This window comes from Theropithecus gelada, chromosome 15 (genome assembly GCF_003255815.1).
Source record: "Theropithecus gelada isolate Dixy chromosome 15, Tgel_1.0, whole genome shotgun sequence".
NCBI classification, from domain to species: domain Eukaryota; kingdom Metazoa; phylum Chordata; class Mammalia; order Primates; family Cercopithecidae; genus Theropithecus; species Theropithecus gelada.
In genome coordinates this window covers 62,844,485-62,863,668 of record NC_037683.1, presented here as the reverse complement: position 1 = coordinate 62,863,668, position 19,184 = coordinate 62,844,485, and the positions used below count along the sequence as shown (strand labels likewise).

The window sequence follows — 19,184 nt, the reverse complement described above, 5'->3', positions numbered from 1 at the left end:
AGCATTAAGGTAGTTGCTAACCCAACGTGCCACGTGGCCTCAGTTCTCTGCTCCTCTTTTCTGCTCCCTGGTCCCATGCACAGCAAACCCCTTGCTCCCTTTCTATACACCCGATTTATGTTTTTTTCATTGAAATCTCTGTATTTCTCATTTCCCCATGTCTTCACAACATCTAGAATTTATGAGCCCTGGCATGAAGAGTGAATGGTAATGATCATGGCGATGTTAACTGTGACAAAATCATAATCATCTACATTTCTTTGGTTTTTCCTACATGCCAGGCACTTTTCTGTGTCCTTTAAATACATTAGCTTATACAGAATTCTCACAACAACCCTAGGTAGGTACTGTCATTCTCATTTTATACATGAGGAAACTGTCACTGAGAAGTTAAGTAAATTACTTGCCCAAGGCTACAGAGCTAAGTGGCAGAGCAGGGATTTGATTCCATCATTAATGGCTCCGGAGTCTGTTCTCTCAACCACCGTCCGCTATGCTATACTGTGGATATGATCATTTTCAGCCCCGCTGCTTTGAAGGTAACCAAATGAGTATTCATTGTGTGTTTATTTAGTGTGCCAGCCCTATGCTGAATACTGAAGACAGAACTATGGATGAGATAATAATTTACAATCTCACTGAAGAAATGAGACAGTTGATTGAAAGACTTTGTAGTGGAGTTTTAACAACTAGATCAGGAAGTGGACAGATTCTTGTGTAGTATAGCAGCATGAGAAAATAGAACTAGAACTTGTTCTTAAGGGAGGGGGAAGAGGAGGAGCCCGTCTTTAGCCCCAAGCTAATGACAAGGAGAGTCAAAGAGGCCATCTTGACTAGAGTGACAAGTTTGTATTGGGATGTGGGGCAGATAAGTTTGAAAAGATGAGGAAGCTACTGCTCTACAGAGAAAGGATACATCCATAATTTCTAGCTTCCAGTCCTGTGTTGAGACCTAAAATAGGTTTAGGAAAGCGTACGAGTCAGAATAAGAGGCCTGAGGTGGCACAATAACATATCCCAGATAGTAGATGGACATTTCTCTACCCACAACCTAAATATTTTGTCTGACAACTAGAAATTCCAAGAAGGTTACTCAGGTTATGTGTACCATAAAAAAAAAAAAATCGTTTATTAGCTTTATCTGGTATTTAAACTGAGACCTTTTACTTGGAAACAGTAAGAATGAGTTTATATACTCTTCTATGAGATCTTCACAAGAACACTCTTGAGGTCAGTATTAACCTGAATTTATAGAAGAAACTTAAAGCCTCACACAATCGAATGACTTGCCCAAGACCACCACGTGACTCTAGACTGGAGTGCGAGTCTATTGGCTCCAATTTGGGAAGTCTTCCCCTCCACAAGGCAGCTCCTCATAGCTGGGCATGGAGATCAATTTGAGAAGTAGGTTCACACAAGACAGTGGTGTTTACAGTTCAGCCAAAGATCCAGAGGACCCCATGATGCCAGCCTACTCACAGAACTTCTAGAGACTTTTCCTTTATACACCTGGAGTTGCCTTTATTTCAAATAAGAGCTCTTAAGCACAGAGGAGATGATTTAGCCTGAAAGAGATTATACTTGGTCAAAACGGCCTGTGAGCATGTTGTCCATATCTTATTCTCATGCATGACAAGGATTTTTACTTGTGTACAAAAACAATTTCTTGCACCCTCTCAGCTGGTCCTTAATCTGTAGGATGCTTGCGAAGGCGTATTGTCACATAGAAGCTTACAAATGAAGGCCCCCAGAAAAACAAAACTGCTTCTTCATTTTCTGGCTAAAAATAGGGTCAAATAAGTAAAGTAGTAAGTTTTAGGCTAGAAAACTGAAAAGGAAGTGGGGTACAGGTCTGGGAGGAAGGCAGGGAGTATTGATATACCTATCATGACCAAATTACCACTTGCTGTGTAGGTCTTAATTGTACCCATTCTATGTCCCCACATCCTCTGATTCCATAAATTCCAAAACAGCTCCAAAGGAATCCTATTGGTTTTGTTTGGAAAGCAGCCCTATGTTTCTCTGACTGCTCATTCTCAAGCAAGCCTATCAAATTTGGAAACTAAATATAAGCTGACAGAAATAAGCTACCAGCAAATTAAGCTAAATTAATAGAGTAGACTCCTGAAATACGAAGAAAATATTTTTTTCCAGGAATCTTTCTCTCTAGTTGCCAGGCTAGGTAAACTGAAGCAAGCCTCCGTCTCTGCAGCAAGCCCTTTCCTTTGCCTGGTGGTGCTTCCCAGAGAGCCCTGCGTGGGACCCCCTTCCGGAACTACTGCTCCGCCTAGTGGCAGCCTTCAAGCCTTCGTCTACCAATTTTATGGGTGTATTGTATGTATAATAATAGGAGTGAAATCCTCCCCTATCCCTGAAAGGACTTATGCCTTAGTGAATTATAAGAGAAAGGGAAATAATATCCAAATGGGCCAAATGTACAAAGAACACACCGTGGGCAGCTTTCTAATTACAAGAAGAAAGCATGACTAAACAATTAAGTCTTATGGTGGTCCCAAAGGAATTATAGGGTGGGGGAAAAAAGTGCTGGACCAAAAACAAGAAATTCTACTTCAAATCCTGACTCTGCCCCCAAATAACTATGTACCCTTGAGCTAGACAGTTCCATTTTATAAATATAAGTCACTTTTGTAAGTATACACAATAAGTGAGAAATTCAGGCTTTCTCCCACGTAGATTTTGTCTTAAGACAATATTTAAGACTGTTTTTATGAAAGTGAATACTACAGTGTCTCTATCTTTGTATACATTGTTTATGGAATAGTAGACTATACAAATGTTAAATCTCATGATCTACACGTCACCCTTTCCATTGCCGCTATTCCTGTTCTAGTTCAAATCCTTAAAACTCTGTGCCCTCTGTGACGGATCACCTCCCTTACTTTCACCAGCCTTGTAGGAATTCTTTTCCAGGCTTCAGACATGGGCAGAAAGCATGGTGGCTTACTCAGTGCCTGGAGAAACCGGTGTAACTACAAAAACTAACCCCCACGTAAAAATAAATGGGCCAGGGTAGGAGAGGGTTACATCCTCTGCCTGAAATCAGACAGGTGCGGTAGTTGTATGCAAAAAAAAAAAAAAAAGATTCTAATATAGAGATCTAATAAGTTGCCTGGGGGAAACTGGCCAATATCATGTGTCCCTCTCACTCCTTCCTCACAATTTCCTCATCCCTCCTCCTCCCTCACAGTTAATTTGCCATTCAGAGTGTACAGCATTACCAAGAAAAGAGTTATCGGAAATACCAAAAGAGGATCTAGAAATTCATTATATACCCCAGTTTAACAATTCCCTCTGATGAGCATGAAAACGTACTTCAATTGGGTTTTAGAAGTTGGTAAACGGAAATAGAAGAAGGTGAAGAGATTTGCCAATGGCCATTACTTAAATCATAGTAGGACCAAAACAAAGTTTTAGAAGAACTATCTTCTAGCCTCCTGCTGTGAGTGTCCAAGAACCCTTTTCCGCAGGGACAAGAGAGATGTTTCCAGTGTCAGGGAGCCAACTACCCTAATGGGTTTGGGAACTTAGCATATTTTAATTTCTACCTTTGCCATGTGGTAAAATTGAATAATGATCTACTGAGTTCCATCATTCTCAGTTCTATTGAAACTTGACTAAGCCTACTTTTATTATGATTTAGAATTTTTGTGAAAGCATAAATATTCCTGGGACATCATAAAGATTTAAATCATAAAGTTGATTTTTAATTTTCTAATCTAAAACAGCTTGAACACCTGAAGAGACTTAGCAATGATATTACATTATGTTGTGTCTTGTAAGATTCCTTCAGGAAACAGTCATACGATGATCTGAAATATTGTATGGTTTGCCGAAGATAAGTAAAGTGTATAGTCATCTTTCTCTTAATAGCTTCTTTGAAATAAACTAACATGTAATTGTTTGAGAAAAAAGCACCTAATGTTTGATGGATGAGTGAATGAATGGGTAGATAAGCTATAACACAATCTCTCAGGGAATGAATGGGTGGATGAGCTATATCACAAGCTCTCAGAGGCTTCCTTTCATCCCTCACAATGTTTCAGCTCTAGTTCAATGCCACAAAACTTGAGTGTCTCCAATAATAGTGGTGATGGTCTGGAATAGCACTAAATCAAGCACAAATCATCCAGAAACTTCCCTTTAACTAAGGTATCTATTTCATTCCCCATTTTACTAGAGCTGCCCATATATAACTCGATTGATTGATGGAAGCCTTACTTCTACTTCCTGCCTTTCCTCTGACAGTAAAGGAGGTAAGAATAAGCAATGCAGTAGGCCCAAGGCTAAAAGCCGAGCTGAGGAGATCTCATTCACTGCCAGACTGTCACCCACCTCAGAATAATTGACAGCTGATTAGAAGTGGTGCTGAATTGCAAATATCATAGAGCCTGGAGAGACCCGGCAAGGGAAATAGTGAGGAAAGAATTGTATAGTGGGAGAGTGTTGCTGGAGCAGATCTGATTCCAGGCTTAATCTTACCACAGAGTCTTATGGGTTCTCCCGACCTGTTTCCCCACCCCCTCACTTTCTTGAAAAACAACCCCTATTAACTGCTTACCTCCTAGGGATGGATGCTAGCATAATATTGGGTGAACAGTTTTTTTGAAGCTTTTGAAACTAGGGAGGTTAAAAAATCACAAAGCCATAAATGACTGGCTTCAGGATCCCCAAAACTGGCTATTGAGCCATTTCTTTGCTGTCAAATGAACTGTCAACCTAAAGCACCTGCCAGGTCTAGGCACCGGATCTCTGAGCTTCTCCACTGTTTCCCCAACCCTTCTAGATTCCCTCCTCCACATACACATTCCAGTTATCAGCCAGCCTCACTAAGTCACCAAGACATCAGGTTCAAGTCATCGTTAGTCATTAATTAAGCTGGCATGATGTTACATGTACTTTCTAGAAATGACATAAATCTAGAAGAGAAAAAGCAGACTTGGATGGAGTGGGTTTGGAGCTCACTGTAGGCACTCACAGTTTGATTCTTTTAAGTCTTTTCAGATTAAAAAAAAAAAAAAGTCTAAAGTAGACTCTGATTATTCTGGAATTTTCTCTCCATGACCTTGAAGGGCAAGTTTTGACTTTTTCTACTGGGAACCTACTCTACAGAGAGTCCCCTGTAGCAGTGGGGAAAATAAAAGCAATAAATAAGACCTGAAGAGGATCATATGAACCCAGGAGTTCAAGACAGCCTGGGCAACTTGGCAAGACCCTATCTCTACACAAAATTTAAAAATTAGCTGGGAATGGTAGTACATGCCTGTGGTCTCAGCTACACAGGAGGCAGAGGTGGGAGGACTGCTTGAACCCAGGAGTTCAAGACTGCAGTGAGCTGTGTTTGTGCCTCTGCACTCCTGGGTGACAGAGCAAGACCGTGTCTCACAAAAAAAAAAAAAAAAAAACCCTAGGTTTTGTGCCTTATAATATTTATAACTAAATAAAGACAATAGATGTATATATAACTACAGCGGGGCTGTGACACATAGAATTTCCTTCATTTATATGTGTAAGATCCTCTCATCAATATGCAATTCTTGGCTTTTTCTCTCCTATCTGCAAACCTGAACAGATGTCTGTCTGGTTGTTTGTTTTTTGTTTGTTTGTTTGTTTGTTTTGAGACAGAGTCATGCTCTGTGTCCCAAGCTAGAGTACAGTGGGGCAAGTTCAGCTCACTACAACTTCTGCCCGCCATGTTCAAGTGATTCTCTCACCTCAGCCTCCCAAGTAGCTGGGATTATAGGCATACACCCCCATGCCCAGATAATTTTTATTTTTTGTAGTTTTAGTAGAGACGGAGCTTTGCCATGTTGGCCAGGCTGGTCTTGTACTCTTGGCCTCAGGTAATTTGCCCGCCTCAGCCTCCCAAAGTGCTGGGATTACAGGCATGAGACACGGTGTCTGCCCAAGATATCTTTCTTCATCTCTGGAAGCCCTATGTTCTTTCAATCATCCAACCAAGCTCCACTTCTCTTTGTAACTTTGCTTTTTCCTTAATGAGCCTTCCCCAAATCTATCTGTGCCATTTGTTCTAGCATCCCCCCTCCCCCTAGACATCTGTGTGTGTTATATGTATTTGGTGCACATATGTTGTCTGGTCCAGCTGGTAGCATTTAGATCAAGTAATCCACAGGCTGCAAAAGCAATGAGAAACCTCCTTATTTGAGATCACTACCACAGTCACATTAATCAAAGAGGCAAGAGAGCCCAGGTTCTTGATTGTCCTTGTAGCTGGTTTGTCTCTGTTGTTAAAACAGGGTTCTGCATACATCCTGAGGTTCCTTCCTGCCTTACCAATATTGAATGCCAAAAAGGAGTCAACTGACTTGACCAGGTCTATATTTCTTTTCTGTTGCTCCAGGATTCTTCTACAGCCAGATGATTCCTTACAGATCTTGGCACCAGTGGAAGCAGATGTGGGTTTCTACACTTGCAATGCCACCAATGCCTTGGGATACGATTCTGTCTCCATTGCCGTCACATTAGCAGGTAACCCGAAAATCCCTGTTCTGTTCATTTCATAAACTTTTATTGAATGAGTGCCTACAGTGTGTCAAACGGGCCCAGAGATGCATAGATAAAGGAGACTGAGATTCCATCTTCAGGGAGTCTGTAATCTATAATTACAATGGCAGTGTAGTATGAGGTAGAATGAAGTGCTATAACTGATAACCAAATAGTATGCAAGGACAGTACATTCCCGCCAGGAGGTCTTAGAGTTGCAGTGAGTGGAATTTTGATAAGAGACAGGGATATTTCATGCAGAAGGAATAATGTGAGCAAAGGTGATGTGTGCAAACAAGTAGCATGTTGGAACATGAATTGTGAATTATGATCATTGAAGACTCTTTTGGATCCTGTCATCTCCTTGTTCCACCTGTTGCAAGAAAGACTACAACCCTTAAGTAATTGGAATTCTGTGGTCATGGCTTGAAGCAGGAGTGTTCCCCAGAACTTCTCTCTGATTCTGCTTTATTTCAACCTCTTGCTCTAACGCACTGCCAACACTTCCCCTTTATCCATTGAGGTTAGACTATACATTCTGCACATGGTGACTTAAGAACATTGCAACTCAGAGTACAATGTCTCCCAAAGTTGTGGTCTTGTAGTAAAAGACATGTAGAGCTTTTATAAAACCTCTTTGCATAGGACAAACCCATGCCTTTGAAACTGAAAGAGAACTTAGATACCAGCTGGACCAGGGCCCTTGTTTCTCAGAGGCCAGGCAACCCGAGGTCACACAGCTGCTCCGCTAGTGGCAGGGGAAGAAGGGAACTGGAGTCGCCTAACTCCCAGCTAATTGTTCTCCCTGCTTTCCCACTGATCTGAGAAAATAGGATCCTTCCTCTCAGATCTGGGCCATCCAGTCTTTGTGGCTGTGTTGCATGTGTTTGTATTTATTCTTTTCAATTGCTACTCTCATCAGATGATTCAGTAGATGCTAGAAAAGCCAACATCACCCCACACTGACTTCATCTGTCCCTGCCGGGATTATGTTGTCACACTGTACTCCAGTCACACATGCTACCCCCTTGCATATCTGTTTAGCAACAGTATGTATGCCCCCATGACTTCAGGCGGGTCTGGGAAGGGACCCTTAGCAGGCAGCTTTGCGGGGAAGATCAAAGTCAACAATGAAGAAGGCAAGTTAAGGAGCCCTGGGCCGGATTAAAGACTGATATTATTAATGCCTATTTTTTGTGAATAAAACATTTGCTTTTCTTCTAATGTATTCCAGTTGCAATCTTTATTCCCCTCTTTATACAGACTCCAGATGCTCAGCACCAATCTTGTTAAATCTCTTCTGCTATCCACCTTCCAACCTGCTTTAGCAAGGGCACCGCTGACATCTTTCCAGTTGCTCGCAGATAGTGGCTCTTGCAGGATTAATTCTCTTGTTTATATTAATCTAGATACAGTTCAGCTCTATCACAGACTAAATACCCTTTGTTCACCCGAGTTTAATACGACTAATAGAAACCTGTCTGGAATTAAGCAAGGCAATTGTAACATCAGGCTTGCCTTCAGCTCTTTGAAGAGGGGTTATTGGAGGCTGCCAACAAGTTCAAAGCCGGGGAAGAGAGACAGCGGCCAAAGAGGCACCAAGGAAGGGGAGGAGAGGGGCTGCCTGGTGAAGTATGACTACAGACACCACACCCAGGGCATAGGGAGCTGCATCCTTACACCTTAGCTGCCAGGGTTTGTTTAGGTCTGCTGGAAAATCTATCAAGCAGTCCCTCTAAAAATAAAGGCTCAAAATGTGCATTGCCTTATGACTGCATTTGCACCCTTACCTGAGCTTATCATCCACACCTGTGCCAATGTCTGCACTCACAGTGTTAGGTGGTTCACCAGCTCCTGTTGTGAGCACACCCTCTGCCACATATTGTGGAACCTACAGCAACAAATAAAACCTGCATTTCGTGCTCCCTGATGCTTACAGAGAAGTGAAGGCAAGCGATGGATAACTGGCTATCTAGAATTGGGAGATAATAACAATTTACTTCAAATGTATGCATGGAGATCCTGCTTAGTAGTTATAAGGTATAATCTGAACATAACTTAAATTGGAGGGCTGGGGGTGAATGAGTATCAGGCATTTCTAAGTTTGATTACCAGTTATACTGCTTATTAGCTATGTGATCTTGGCCAAAGTATATAACCTCATTGAGTCTCTGTTCTCATCTGTAAAAATTAACATTATTTTACAGGATTGTTGTGAGGTTAAGTAAGATTGCATGTGTGAAAAAGCACTTAACCCAATGCCAGGCACATCGTTCACACGCAATAAATGTAAGCCTCCTTTCTTCTTCTAGCTCTTCTAGAATGAAACAACCTGAAAACAGTTCTAAGATGTGCAAACCATTATCCCAACTCTGCTTCCATGTATCTTTCAGTATGAGTCTTCACTGATATTTTTCAAGTATGAACTTAGAAACTGATTCAGTTCACTTGCTGTCACATCCTCATGGTGAATCTCTGCACTACTGTGTTGTTATGGAAACTGCAGGGGGGTTTTCCTGGACTTCAGTATAAATGTAGGCCAAAGAGGGAAAAAAAAGACTTTGAGCCTCAAGATAATCACGTGTCCCCATGATTTTATAAGGAAAGTATGGACTTGTGTCTTGCCAGTGTGCCTGCATTGACCAGATGCAGGGAAATTTGTTCATGATTCACAAAAGCAGGCATAGCATGGCAGTTAAAATCACGGGCTCCAGAGCCTTGGGGTCTAGGTCTGTGTCCTGGTTCTGTCACTTCCTAAGTGTAACCTTGTGCAACGTCTTTATACTTACTGACTCAATTTCTTCATCTGGAAAATGACAGTACCTAATAACAGTACCTGACTCAGTTCTCATGGAGATAAAATGCAATCATTCATAAAAAATGTTTGTAATTGTGGCTGGCACATAGCAGCCACTCAATATTTGTTAGCTATTATTATTATTGAGAGAATAATACATACAACAAAGGCCAACTTATGTTTACAGTGGGAGAGACTCCTTTTCAGGGACCAGAATGCTCAGAAACCCTTTGTAGAGCAGCTCTCTCAATGTCTCAGTGTCAGCTAGGGAAGCTAGGATAACCATCTGGAAAGTACTTGGGGCACCTGGATTCAGAGCAAGGGAGGTGACTTGTGATGAATATTTCACACGGGCCACAGAGAGAGAGGCCTGATGGGCTCTCCCTGGCCCACAGCAAGATGCCTGACATTGAGTTTGCCCCATCCCCTGGATCCAGTGTCTTGCCAATTCTGCCTCTCAGATTCATTTCAGTTCTATTTCTTATTCTGTACACAAGTTTTCTTTGAACATGTAAACACCATTTAGTTTTAGACATAGAATACAGTCAAATCTTCCTTGCTCTGCCATGTCTGGCCTGTACAATACTGTCTTTTGTGCCTTTTGCTCCTCTCTAAAATCTTCCATTATGTGTTGATTTTATCTTTAAGTCTCAGGGATTTGGGAGTACCTTGCAAGTGTCTCTCAGCATGGAGATGGCCAGTGTTTCCCTCCCTACCTCCCTGGAACAGCCCAGGGAACTCACAGCCATTTAGACCGAATGGCACAAAATTCCTCTTTCTGAATGCACTTAACTGGATGCCTGTTTCACTGCTCCGGGTGTAGATGAAAGTAGCTTAGGAGGGGAGGATTGCAGGGAGGGGATTATAGGAATGTCACCAAAATGTCACATACCTAACACTTTGAAGTATTAATTTGTGTTCAGGAATAAACAGGGCTAGGTAAAGGAGAGTCTCTGATGTGTACAGACATAAACACAGAGATTGGAGAATCATCTTGGCCTGTTAAATTCAGCACTCAGCCATCTTGCTCAGAAATCTTCCAAATCTGAATGGCCTAGGCAAGGTTTTGAAGGAAAGGAAGTAGTTTCCTGGTAAATTGCTTCAGTCTGGATCCGTGGAGTTTAGCTGTACTTACCAATGCAGATAAGGGCCTCTCCAGGTATAGACCATTGGTGAGGTCATCGACAAGAGGGAAACGTTTTTGGTTGTTATTGATTTTATAAGATCACAAAAGAGATACTGTAAGGCCTGCCTGACATCATCAATGGGAAATGAGAATAAAATGAGGGCTGAGGGATGAGTGTATTTTTCATTGAAAGGAGAGGACACAGATGAGCTCATCTGACGTTTTCACAGGAAGGGAGAGACAGAAAATATTTCTCCTTTCCTGGCATGTTTTTTTGCTCTTTATGAGTTGAATAGCTGATACACATTGTGTCTAATAAAGAGATCACAGAAACCTCACTGGGAAAATAAAAATAAAAGGCAGTTTTTTGAAATTCTTCTTCCTCTGTCCCTCCCCATCATGATTTAGTAGTTACAATAAAAGACGAGCAATTGTGTAAGCTTATCATAATGTAAGTCACTTCAAATTGGCATTTCTGAATTTTTCACCCAGCAACTCTATTAACAAAGGAGGGTTTTGCTTCATAAAGAGTTAGACTCACAGAGGACCTTGTCACCAACGCAAAGGCTAACAAAGGAAGATTTACTCCCATGCACTAGATCAAAAGGAAAGGTGGTCCAGGTGCAGTGACTCATGCCTGTAATCCCAGCACTTTGGGAGGCTGAGGCGAGCAGATCACCTGAAGTCAGGAGTTTGAGACCAGCCTGGCCAACATGGCGAAACCCCATCTCTACTAAAAATATAAATATTAGCCGGGCATGGTGGCAAGTACCTGTAATCCCAGCTACTCAGAAGGCTGAGGCAGGAGAATCGCTTGAACCCAGAAGACAGAGGTTGCAGTGAGCCAAGACCATGCCACTGCACTCCAGCCTGGGCAACAAGAGGAAAACTCCATCTCAAAAAAAAAAAAAAGGAAAGGTAGACAGGTTTGACTGTGTTCTCTGGGCCACATGGTAATAGCCATTGACTGATCTAAGCTGACATCAAGGAGATTTCAAAATCTGTTAGAATACTGAATAGCTAAGGCCCTTAAGTTTTTCTCAGTAAGTACAAATGTAGAGAATGCCCATGAAAGACCTCAAACTTTTATAGAACTTAAAACTGATGAGAGTATAGCAGGAGAATCTCACTCAGCTCCCCAGTTGACTAGAGGAAATAAAAAAGAAAGTACAAGCGGTTCAAGTTGGCACATCTCAATCTCAAAAAAGCAATTCCAACATCTGTTCAATGGAACGCAGGAAGGATGGTGGTTGGACAGGTGGTGGGATATACCACATCCTTCGTTAGTGGTTTCTAGAGAGGCTGCAGCATCACATGGCTGTACTAAGTATGGGGCCCCTTGGCTAGGACTCTTGCAGTGGAACATGCAAAGAATTTGTGGCAGAACCACTTCCGGCCTTATTCTACGTAGAAACCATCAACATCAATTAAATAATTAGAAGAGGTAATAGTAGTAACCTGAGCAACCTGACCCACCTGACCCACCGACATTGGCAAAAAATATCTAAATATTGAAAGAGAATGGTAATAGAAACAAAGATATGAGAAGGACGCCATGCAGCCTGGGAATGTCTGGGAAAAGGCAGTCTAAGCCCTACCTACTTCTTCAAGCGCTAAGGGCCCTGTAATATTTATGCTGAAGGCATGCCAACTAAGCAGAGTTTCAAAGGCATAACAGTTCTAATTCCTTCTCATCTTTTATGCAAGGCAATTAATTAGTAGTCACATTGTTGACTCTAAACAAAAACAGGCAAAATTAGGTTAAAACTATTTTTTACCTTTATTGAGATATAATTTACATATCATAAAATTCTTTGTGAATGTGCAATTTAGAGATTTATTTAGCAAACTTATATAGTTATGTAACCATTACCAAAAAGTTCTTTACCTTTTTTTAACTTCTAGGTTCGGGGGGTACATGTCCAGGTTTTTTATACAGGTAAACTCATGTCACAGGGATTTGTTATACAGATTATTTCATTGTGTTATAGCAGAGATAGTGCTGGTGATAGCCAGCATTTATTCAAACTTCCTGCTGTGCAAAGCCATTGTTCTCACAGCTCTGCATGCATCCATTTACTTACTCCTCTCAGACACTGTAGAAGTAGAAAACTGAGGCACAGAGATTAAATAACTTGCCTAGGGGTACTCAGCTACACTATGCAGAGATGAGGTCGGGACACCTAACCTGTAGGCAGCACCTTCTCCTGCTCCTGCCCAATGCAGGCATCACTAGCTCATCGTGTATTTTTGCTCTTCGGCCCTTATGAATGTAACTCAGAATCCGTGTCTGCACAGTACTCCAGGAAAACTCTATCAGTCATTACATTTGGCTTCAGGATCTCAAACCTATTTGCTGTTTGTGGGCCCTTTCTGAAGCTCTCATGTCATCTCCAAACCTGCCAAATCTGCCCAGCCTGCGGCCCTTGTGTCTGCTGTTGCCCCATTTCTAGTTATCTTCCACAAGTCTCTCTTCTCCCTGAGAATGAACACACATGCACACTTCCTAGCCTAAACTGCCTTAGCCAAACAGAGAATCTATGTCCTTGAAGTACAACTCATTGTTGATAGCTAAGACTAGGGGAAATTATTTTCAAGTATATTTGTGACTTACAATGTTAGAGGAATGGAAGGAAGACCCATTGGATTCACCCATTCAAAGAGTCAACAAATACTCATTAAGCCTGGGTTAAATGGCACTTACTAACTGTTACAAAAATACAAACCTATAAATATATGATGGCTAAAATATGATAGTTTATTTCTTGCTCACATAAAGTCTAAAAGAATTGCACAAGAGCGTTTTTGTATTTTGGGCCAAGAAGTGGCACACTTCACGTCTGTTCATGTTCCATCTGCTAGAACTCAGTTCCATGCTCACACCTAACCGCAAAAAGGCTGGAAAATTATCTAGCTGTGTGCACAGGAAGAAGAGGAAAAGGGTTTGGCTGATAGCAAGTCATTCTCTGCCATGGCTTCTAAAATGGAAGGCAGCATGACATTTTAAACAAAGTTTCTATTAGCAGAGGCCTGGGATTCAGCCCTGAGTAAACAGGACTTACAATGCTTTCTACTCTTGGCTTCATTCAAAAAACAAACTTTCCATCTCCTCTGGCTTCTCTCTCAATCACCTTTATATTAGGCCAAAGATATTTTTCAAACACGTGTGTTCAGATTTTTTCCCACTGAATTTTGATTTTACCCCAAATCACATAGGAGAGAGACCTGAACCAGAGCCCAGACTATGTGCAGGAATGGGTTTCCAGGGGTTCCAGGGGTTACCCGTCTGTCCCTGCCTGTCTCTCCAGAGGTCCTCCTCCTTCAGGATCAAGATGGTTCCTGGTTTGCTGAACACCTCTGTTTTTAAAGGCATTACAAGGCCATGCTCCTTTCTCAATGGCCTTCACATCCTTGGATGCTGACGTACAAGTTTTAGCCATATGTCAGGCTCGCCTTTTGTGTAAGAGCTGCCCTCATTTACTAGTGAGGCTCTATTTCCTCTGTTACATCACTTCTAACAGGAACTATAATCCAAAAGCTGTGCTGTGAGTACAGTGAGGTCTGAAGGAACCATGCAAAAGTGATTCTCGTAATGCTTCTGTTTCTGTGTCTGACTATCTTGGAGGGGCTTCATTTCTCATATTGTGCGTGATTAATTGAAACACTTGCCTTTATTTCTGTTTCCTTATTTTTTCTTAAATTTATACAGATACAAAACTGAGCGTAATCTCCTTCTGTTTGTATGGCTCTCATTCAGCTACAACACAAATACATTTACAGATTAAATGAAAGAATGTAAACCCTATCAATTTCTATACATTAACACTAATCTGTGAGCTGATGCTGACTTGCTAAAACTAAATGGCTGTTCACAAAGCATGCATAGGACTGACTGCTGAGGCGCGGCTCATACTGCTGAGGGCTTAGTGATGATGATTTAGCTCTCAGCACCTTTTTCTGTTTTTCCTATTCTGAAAGCCCTTTTGGTACAGCGTGCTGTGGCTTTTGTTATCTTAACACAAATGTATAATTTATCATTTCACTCCTTCTCTGCATCTTTGTTCTATTCTCCTTAGTTAACTTCTATGGTTAAACTAGTACTAGTTAATATCAATGTGATTGTAATCATGTCCACAAACATAGGTATTGGCAATTACATGGCAGTCATCACACAGCAGTAATCAATTAGTAGGTGATCAACCAGGTCATCTAAAGTAGGCTTATGCTGATTTTTTTAAGTTGGTCACTAAAATAGCAGCTCCAGCTTGAAAAAAATCTAATAGAGATCAAGTGGTATCTCAAAAGATATCTCTCACCAGGAATAAGAGGAACCAGTTAAAGAAAAACTAAAAGAGTACAACGTATTGAATATCAAACCTGCCTGCATAGCAAAATCACCTAGGAACTTGTTAAAAATAGAGATTACAGCTTCTACCTTGTCATCTGAGATTCAGATTTAGTAGTTCTGAAGTGGGACTCAAAATATATGCTAACATTTTTCTAATAGGTCTAAGAGGGTCAATTGATTAAGAAACATTATTTTCATTATAAATCTCTATTGATTATAAATGGTTGGATAACTTTGTGCTTTGTCTTAACAATGGATCATGAAAGTAATAAGAATGTATAAGAAGTAGCCTGTGTAACAACAGTGCTTCTCCTGGTGAGAAAAAAAGGCCTTTACTTTCCAGCAAAAGCTCAATATAATTAATTAAGGGCTGAATTTAATTCAGTGACATTTGAATTTTATAGCTATACACTTGCAGCTATAAAAACACACCTTTATTATTAAAATTCCTGTAGGAAAAATAACTTGGTAATTGTGACTCTAAAGCCCTCCGGTCCCTAACCTCATTTTCCCCATTGGCACAGTTGTTTTTATAAGACAATAGAGCAACTCTTGTCTTATAGCAGGACAGATTATATTTTAAACAAGTGCCCTGGGGATTCTGAGGCAGCCAGTCCACAGACAAAGACTTGGGATTACCTATCACAAGCACCAGACTTTAGGTCAAAGACCTGGGCTCCAGTTCAGCCCTATAACTTGCTATTCTGTTGCCTTGGACAAACCATGGGGCCTTTCTGAGTCTGAGTTCTTTGTGTATGTAAAAGATAGTACTGTTGTTTCTGCCTCTCAGGGTTGTTATGCAAAAAATCCAGGTAATGCACATAGCACACCATATAAACACAGATTTTCATTTAACAGATATTTATTGAGAATCTACTAGGTGCCAGGCCTAGGTGATAGAAATAAAGAAGAGAACAAGACAGATGTGATCTCTGATGTTATCAAAATTACATAATGAACTAGCAGGGGCTGGGGGGAGATACACAAATATAGAAGATAAATTCTGCTAGTTCTAGTGCTTATGAAAAAAGTAAAGTTGCCTCCATCTAAAGTATACATCTCTTCACTCCCGTGCCACACACAGGGATGCATGCTTTCTATGGAGTGGTTAGAAAAGGCCTCACTAGGAGGTGTTATTTGCACAGAGATCTGAATGACCAGAAGAGAGCCATGCAGAAGTCTGTCGGTGGAAGATGTCAGGGACGGGGAATGGCCAGGTTGGAGGAAAGGAAGACCAGTGTGCTGGAGCACTGTGATTGATGGGGAGTGTGGGCTAAGTGAGGTAGGTGATGTAGACCACTGGGTCTTAATGTACAGCGGATGGCTGGTCACGAAAAGGAGCTTGAGGCCAGGCATGGTGGCTCACACCTGTAATCCTAGCACTTTGGGAGGCCAAAGCAGGTGGATCACCTGAGGTCAGGAGTTTGAGACCAGCCTGACCAACATAGTGAAACCCCGTCTCTATTAAAAATACAAAATTAGCTGGTTGTGGTGGTGCATGCCTCTAATCCCAGCTACTCAGGAGACTGAAGCAGGAGAATTACTTGAACCCAGGAGGCAGAGGTTGCAGTGAACTGAGATCCCGCCATTGTACTCCAGCCTAGGCAACAAGAGTGAGACTCGGTCTCAAAAACAAAAAAAGAAAAGAAAAAGAGCTTCAAATTTTGTTTTAATTGTACTGAAAAGGGACTGGAAAGTTTAAGCAAAAAAGTTGTATGGTTTGATTCATGTTTTAGCAAGATCACTCTGGCTGCCATAAAACTGTAGTAAAGGAAGAGTGAAAGCCAGAAGACCAGTTAGGCTGTATAGTAGTCCATCCAGAGATTATAGTAGCATTAGATCATAGCAACAGAGATGCTGGTAAGATGTAGGGTAGATTTGGAGTCAGAGCTGAGTAGCTCTAACTCTGAGTAGGGAGGTGAGGTCATTTATACTAATGCTAATTCAATATCATTCCAACTGCTTCCTCCCACTGTGGCCATGCATTTACTATGCTCAACAATCATTATAGTACTAAATCGCTCATCAGATGATACATAATCTCAAATGTATGGAATATGAGTGGTATAAGGAAAAAGTCCCCTGAACAGTCAAAATAGAGCCTATGCATGCATTCCAAGGTGAGCTTCTCAGAACATTATTCAAGTTTCTGCCCTTGAACACAGTTTTGATGAGCTTAATTACCTATGCCTAGAAGGCAAATAAAATGGCAAAGAATAAAGAGGGATAGCTTCTATTATGAGGCTGTGGGATGGTACAAACAGGAATACAGGATAAATAGATACGGGAGAAAACAAAAAATATAAAAAGCAAGTATAAGACTCCAAAGGGCATTTCTGAATTAAGGTTTTCTTCACATTTAATGAGAGCAGAGAAGAGTGAATGTAATCGTAGAATATCCTGCCTATAAAATGGTTAAAACAAAATTAAATCCACTTACCAAAGGTTAAGCTTTGGTTATATGAATATGATCTCATGTGGACCCTGTTTCCCCAAGGTGTTCGATGAATGAGTCTTTTCATTGTATTTTGTAGTCATGTGCACAAAGTGCTATATTTTATTTCCAGCTGATAAAGGCCTATGAAAACACAATGTACACAGGACTTCGACTTCTGGGAAGATGGCATAGTTATACTTTTCCCTATTCTTACTGCTAAGTACCACTAAAGGTCCTGTACATTATATATAAAACACACATAAGAAGACTGAAAAGTAAAGGGAAGAAAGCCAACTGACCAAAGACCTTGGAGATCAAACTGTAAATTTGTTGGGTTTTCTTTTTGCCTCATAAATCACAAACTTGGAGCTCAAGAAGCTGGCTACTGGTAAACACCAATGAGTACCAAAACAAAAAACAAAACAAAAAACACCAGCTAGAAGCCTAGAAGCCTTCTCTCTAACCAAAGGCCCAGGAAAGGGGAATCATAGCAAGACAGAAAACCTTTAGCAAATTCTACTCTAGGCTACCAAATGCCACCGAAAACACTGCGTCCACCACTACCTACACCAGCAAAGGCTGAGCAGGAAGCCTAGATTCCCCCGCAGCCAGCCTCAAATGAGGTGCCCCCCAACCCTCATGGAGGGGAGTATGAGAGATTTTCAGTCCTCATTCATTACACCTACCAGAGCGTAATGTGGAGACCACATGGGGAGCCTGGAGTTCCACCTTCACCCTGCAGTGCCCACATTTCCCTCCCCACTGGGATGGTGAAGAGGAGGTCCCCTGGAGAGTGAGGACTTGTACCACCTGCCCAAGGTGAGGAGGCTTCTCCCACAGCTGTGTAGTGGGGACTATGTGGGGATCCAGAACTCCCACTCCTGCCCAGCAGTAATGAGGAGCCCCCCACTTGGGTAACAGAAGAGGCCAAGTGGAGAACTTGGACTTAACCTCCACTGGGTAGTAACAAGGAGGCATGTCCCTGCTCCCATATCTGAGTGATTTTATAGAAAGCAGCTAAAACAGAAGGTTTAAATAAGATCCAAAGTCTCATAACTAGAAAAATATACAGGTTTCAATTGAAACCTAGACATCATGAAAAAAACCACCTTCACTACCCTTATTCATTGTAGTGCTAGAACTTCTACCCAGTGCAGTTATGTAAGAAAAGGAAATAGAAGGCATAGAGACTGGAAACAAAGAAATACAACTTGTCCCTATTTGCAGATGAAATGATTGTCTATATAGACAATCAAAAGAAAACCAAAATAATTAGGTTAATGTAACAAAATATAACAGGACTTGTATCTCAGAAACAACAAAACTCTGATGAAAGAAATTAAAGAAGATCTAAATTAAAGAAGATAAATAGACATACATACAATGTTCATGGATTGGAAAACACAACAAAGTCACGATGTCATTTCTTTCCTAATATACGTGTTTAATTCTTATCATAATCTTACTAATATTTTATACATGTAGAGAAGATTATTCTAAAATGTATATGAAAAAGCAAAGGAACTAGAATAGCCAAGAAGCAGGAGAAATCAGCGAACCTAATTTCAGAATTAATTATATAGCTACAATAAATAAGACTGTGTGGTACTGGTAGAGGGACAGACACATAAATCAGTGGAACAGAATAGAGAATAGAGACCTCAGAAACAGATCTACACAACTGTGTCCAACTAATTTTGACAAAAGTGCAAAAGCAATTCAATGTAGAAAAGATAACCTATTCAAGAAGCTGTGAGAGAGCAATTAGACATCCATAGTCAAAAAATAAATGGGCTTTGACCTCCTATCTAAATGTGACCTCTCACATCTTACCTAAAAATTAACTCAAAATGTATCACAGACTTAAATATAAAATGTAAAACTATAAAACATTTAGGAAAAAAATAGGAAAAATCATCAGGATCTAGATCTAAGTAAATAGTTCTTAAACTTG

The 19,184-nt window shown here is 40.9% G+C and overlaps 1 protein-coding gene across 1 annotated transcript in view; it reads left to right on the top strand.

Annotated features, from left to right (window-relative positions):
- The window catches only part of ADAMTSL1 (ADAMTS like 1), a 425,354-nt gene that overhangs the window by 325,654 nt on the left and 80,516 nt on the right, over positions 1-19,184 (top strand). The window contains exon 20 of the mRNA XM_025359517.1: positions 6,380-6,507. Within this exon, the coding sequence (XP_025215302.1) occupies positions 6,380-6,507 (128 nt within the window). The remainder of the gene's footprint in view (positions 1-6,379; positions 6,508-19,184) is intronic.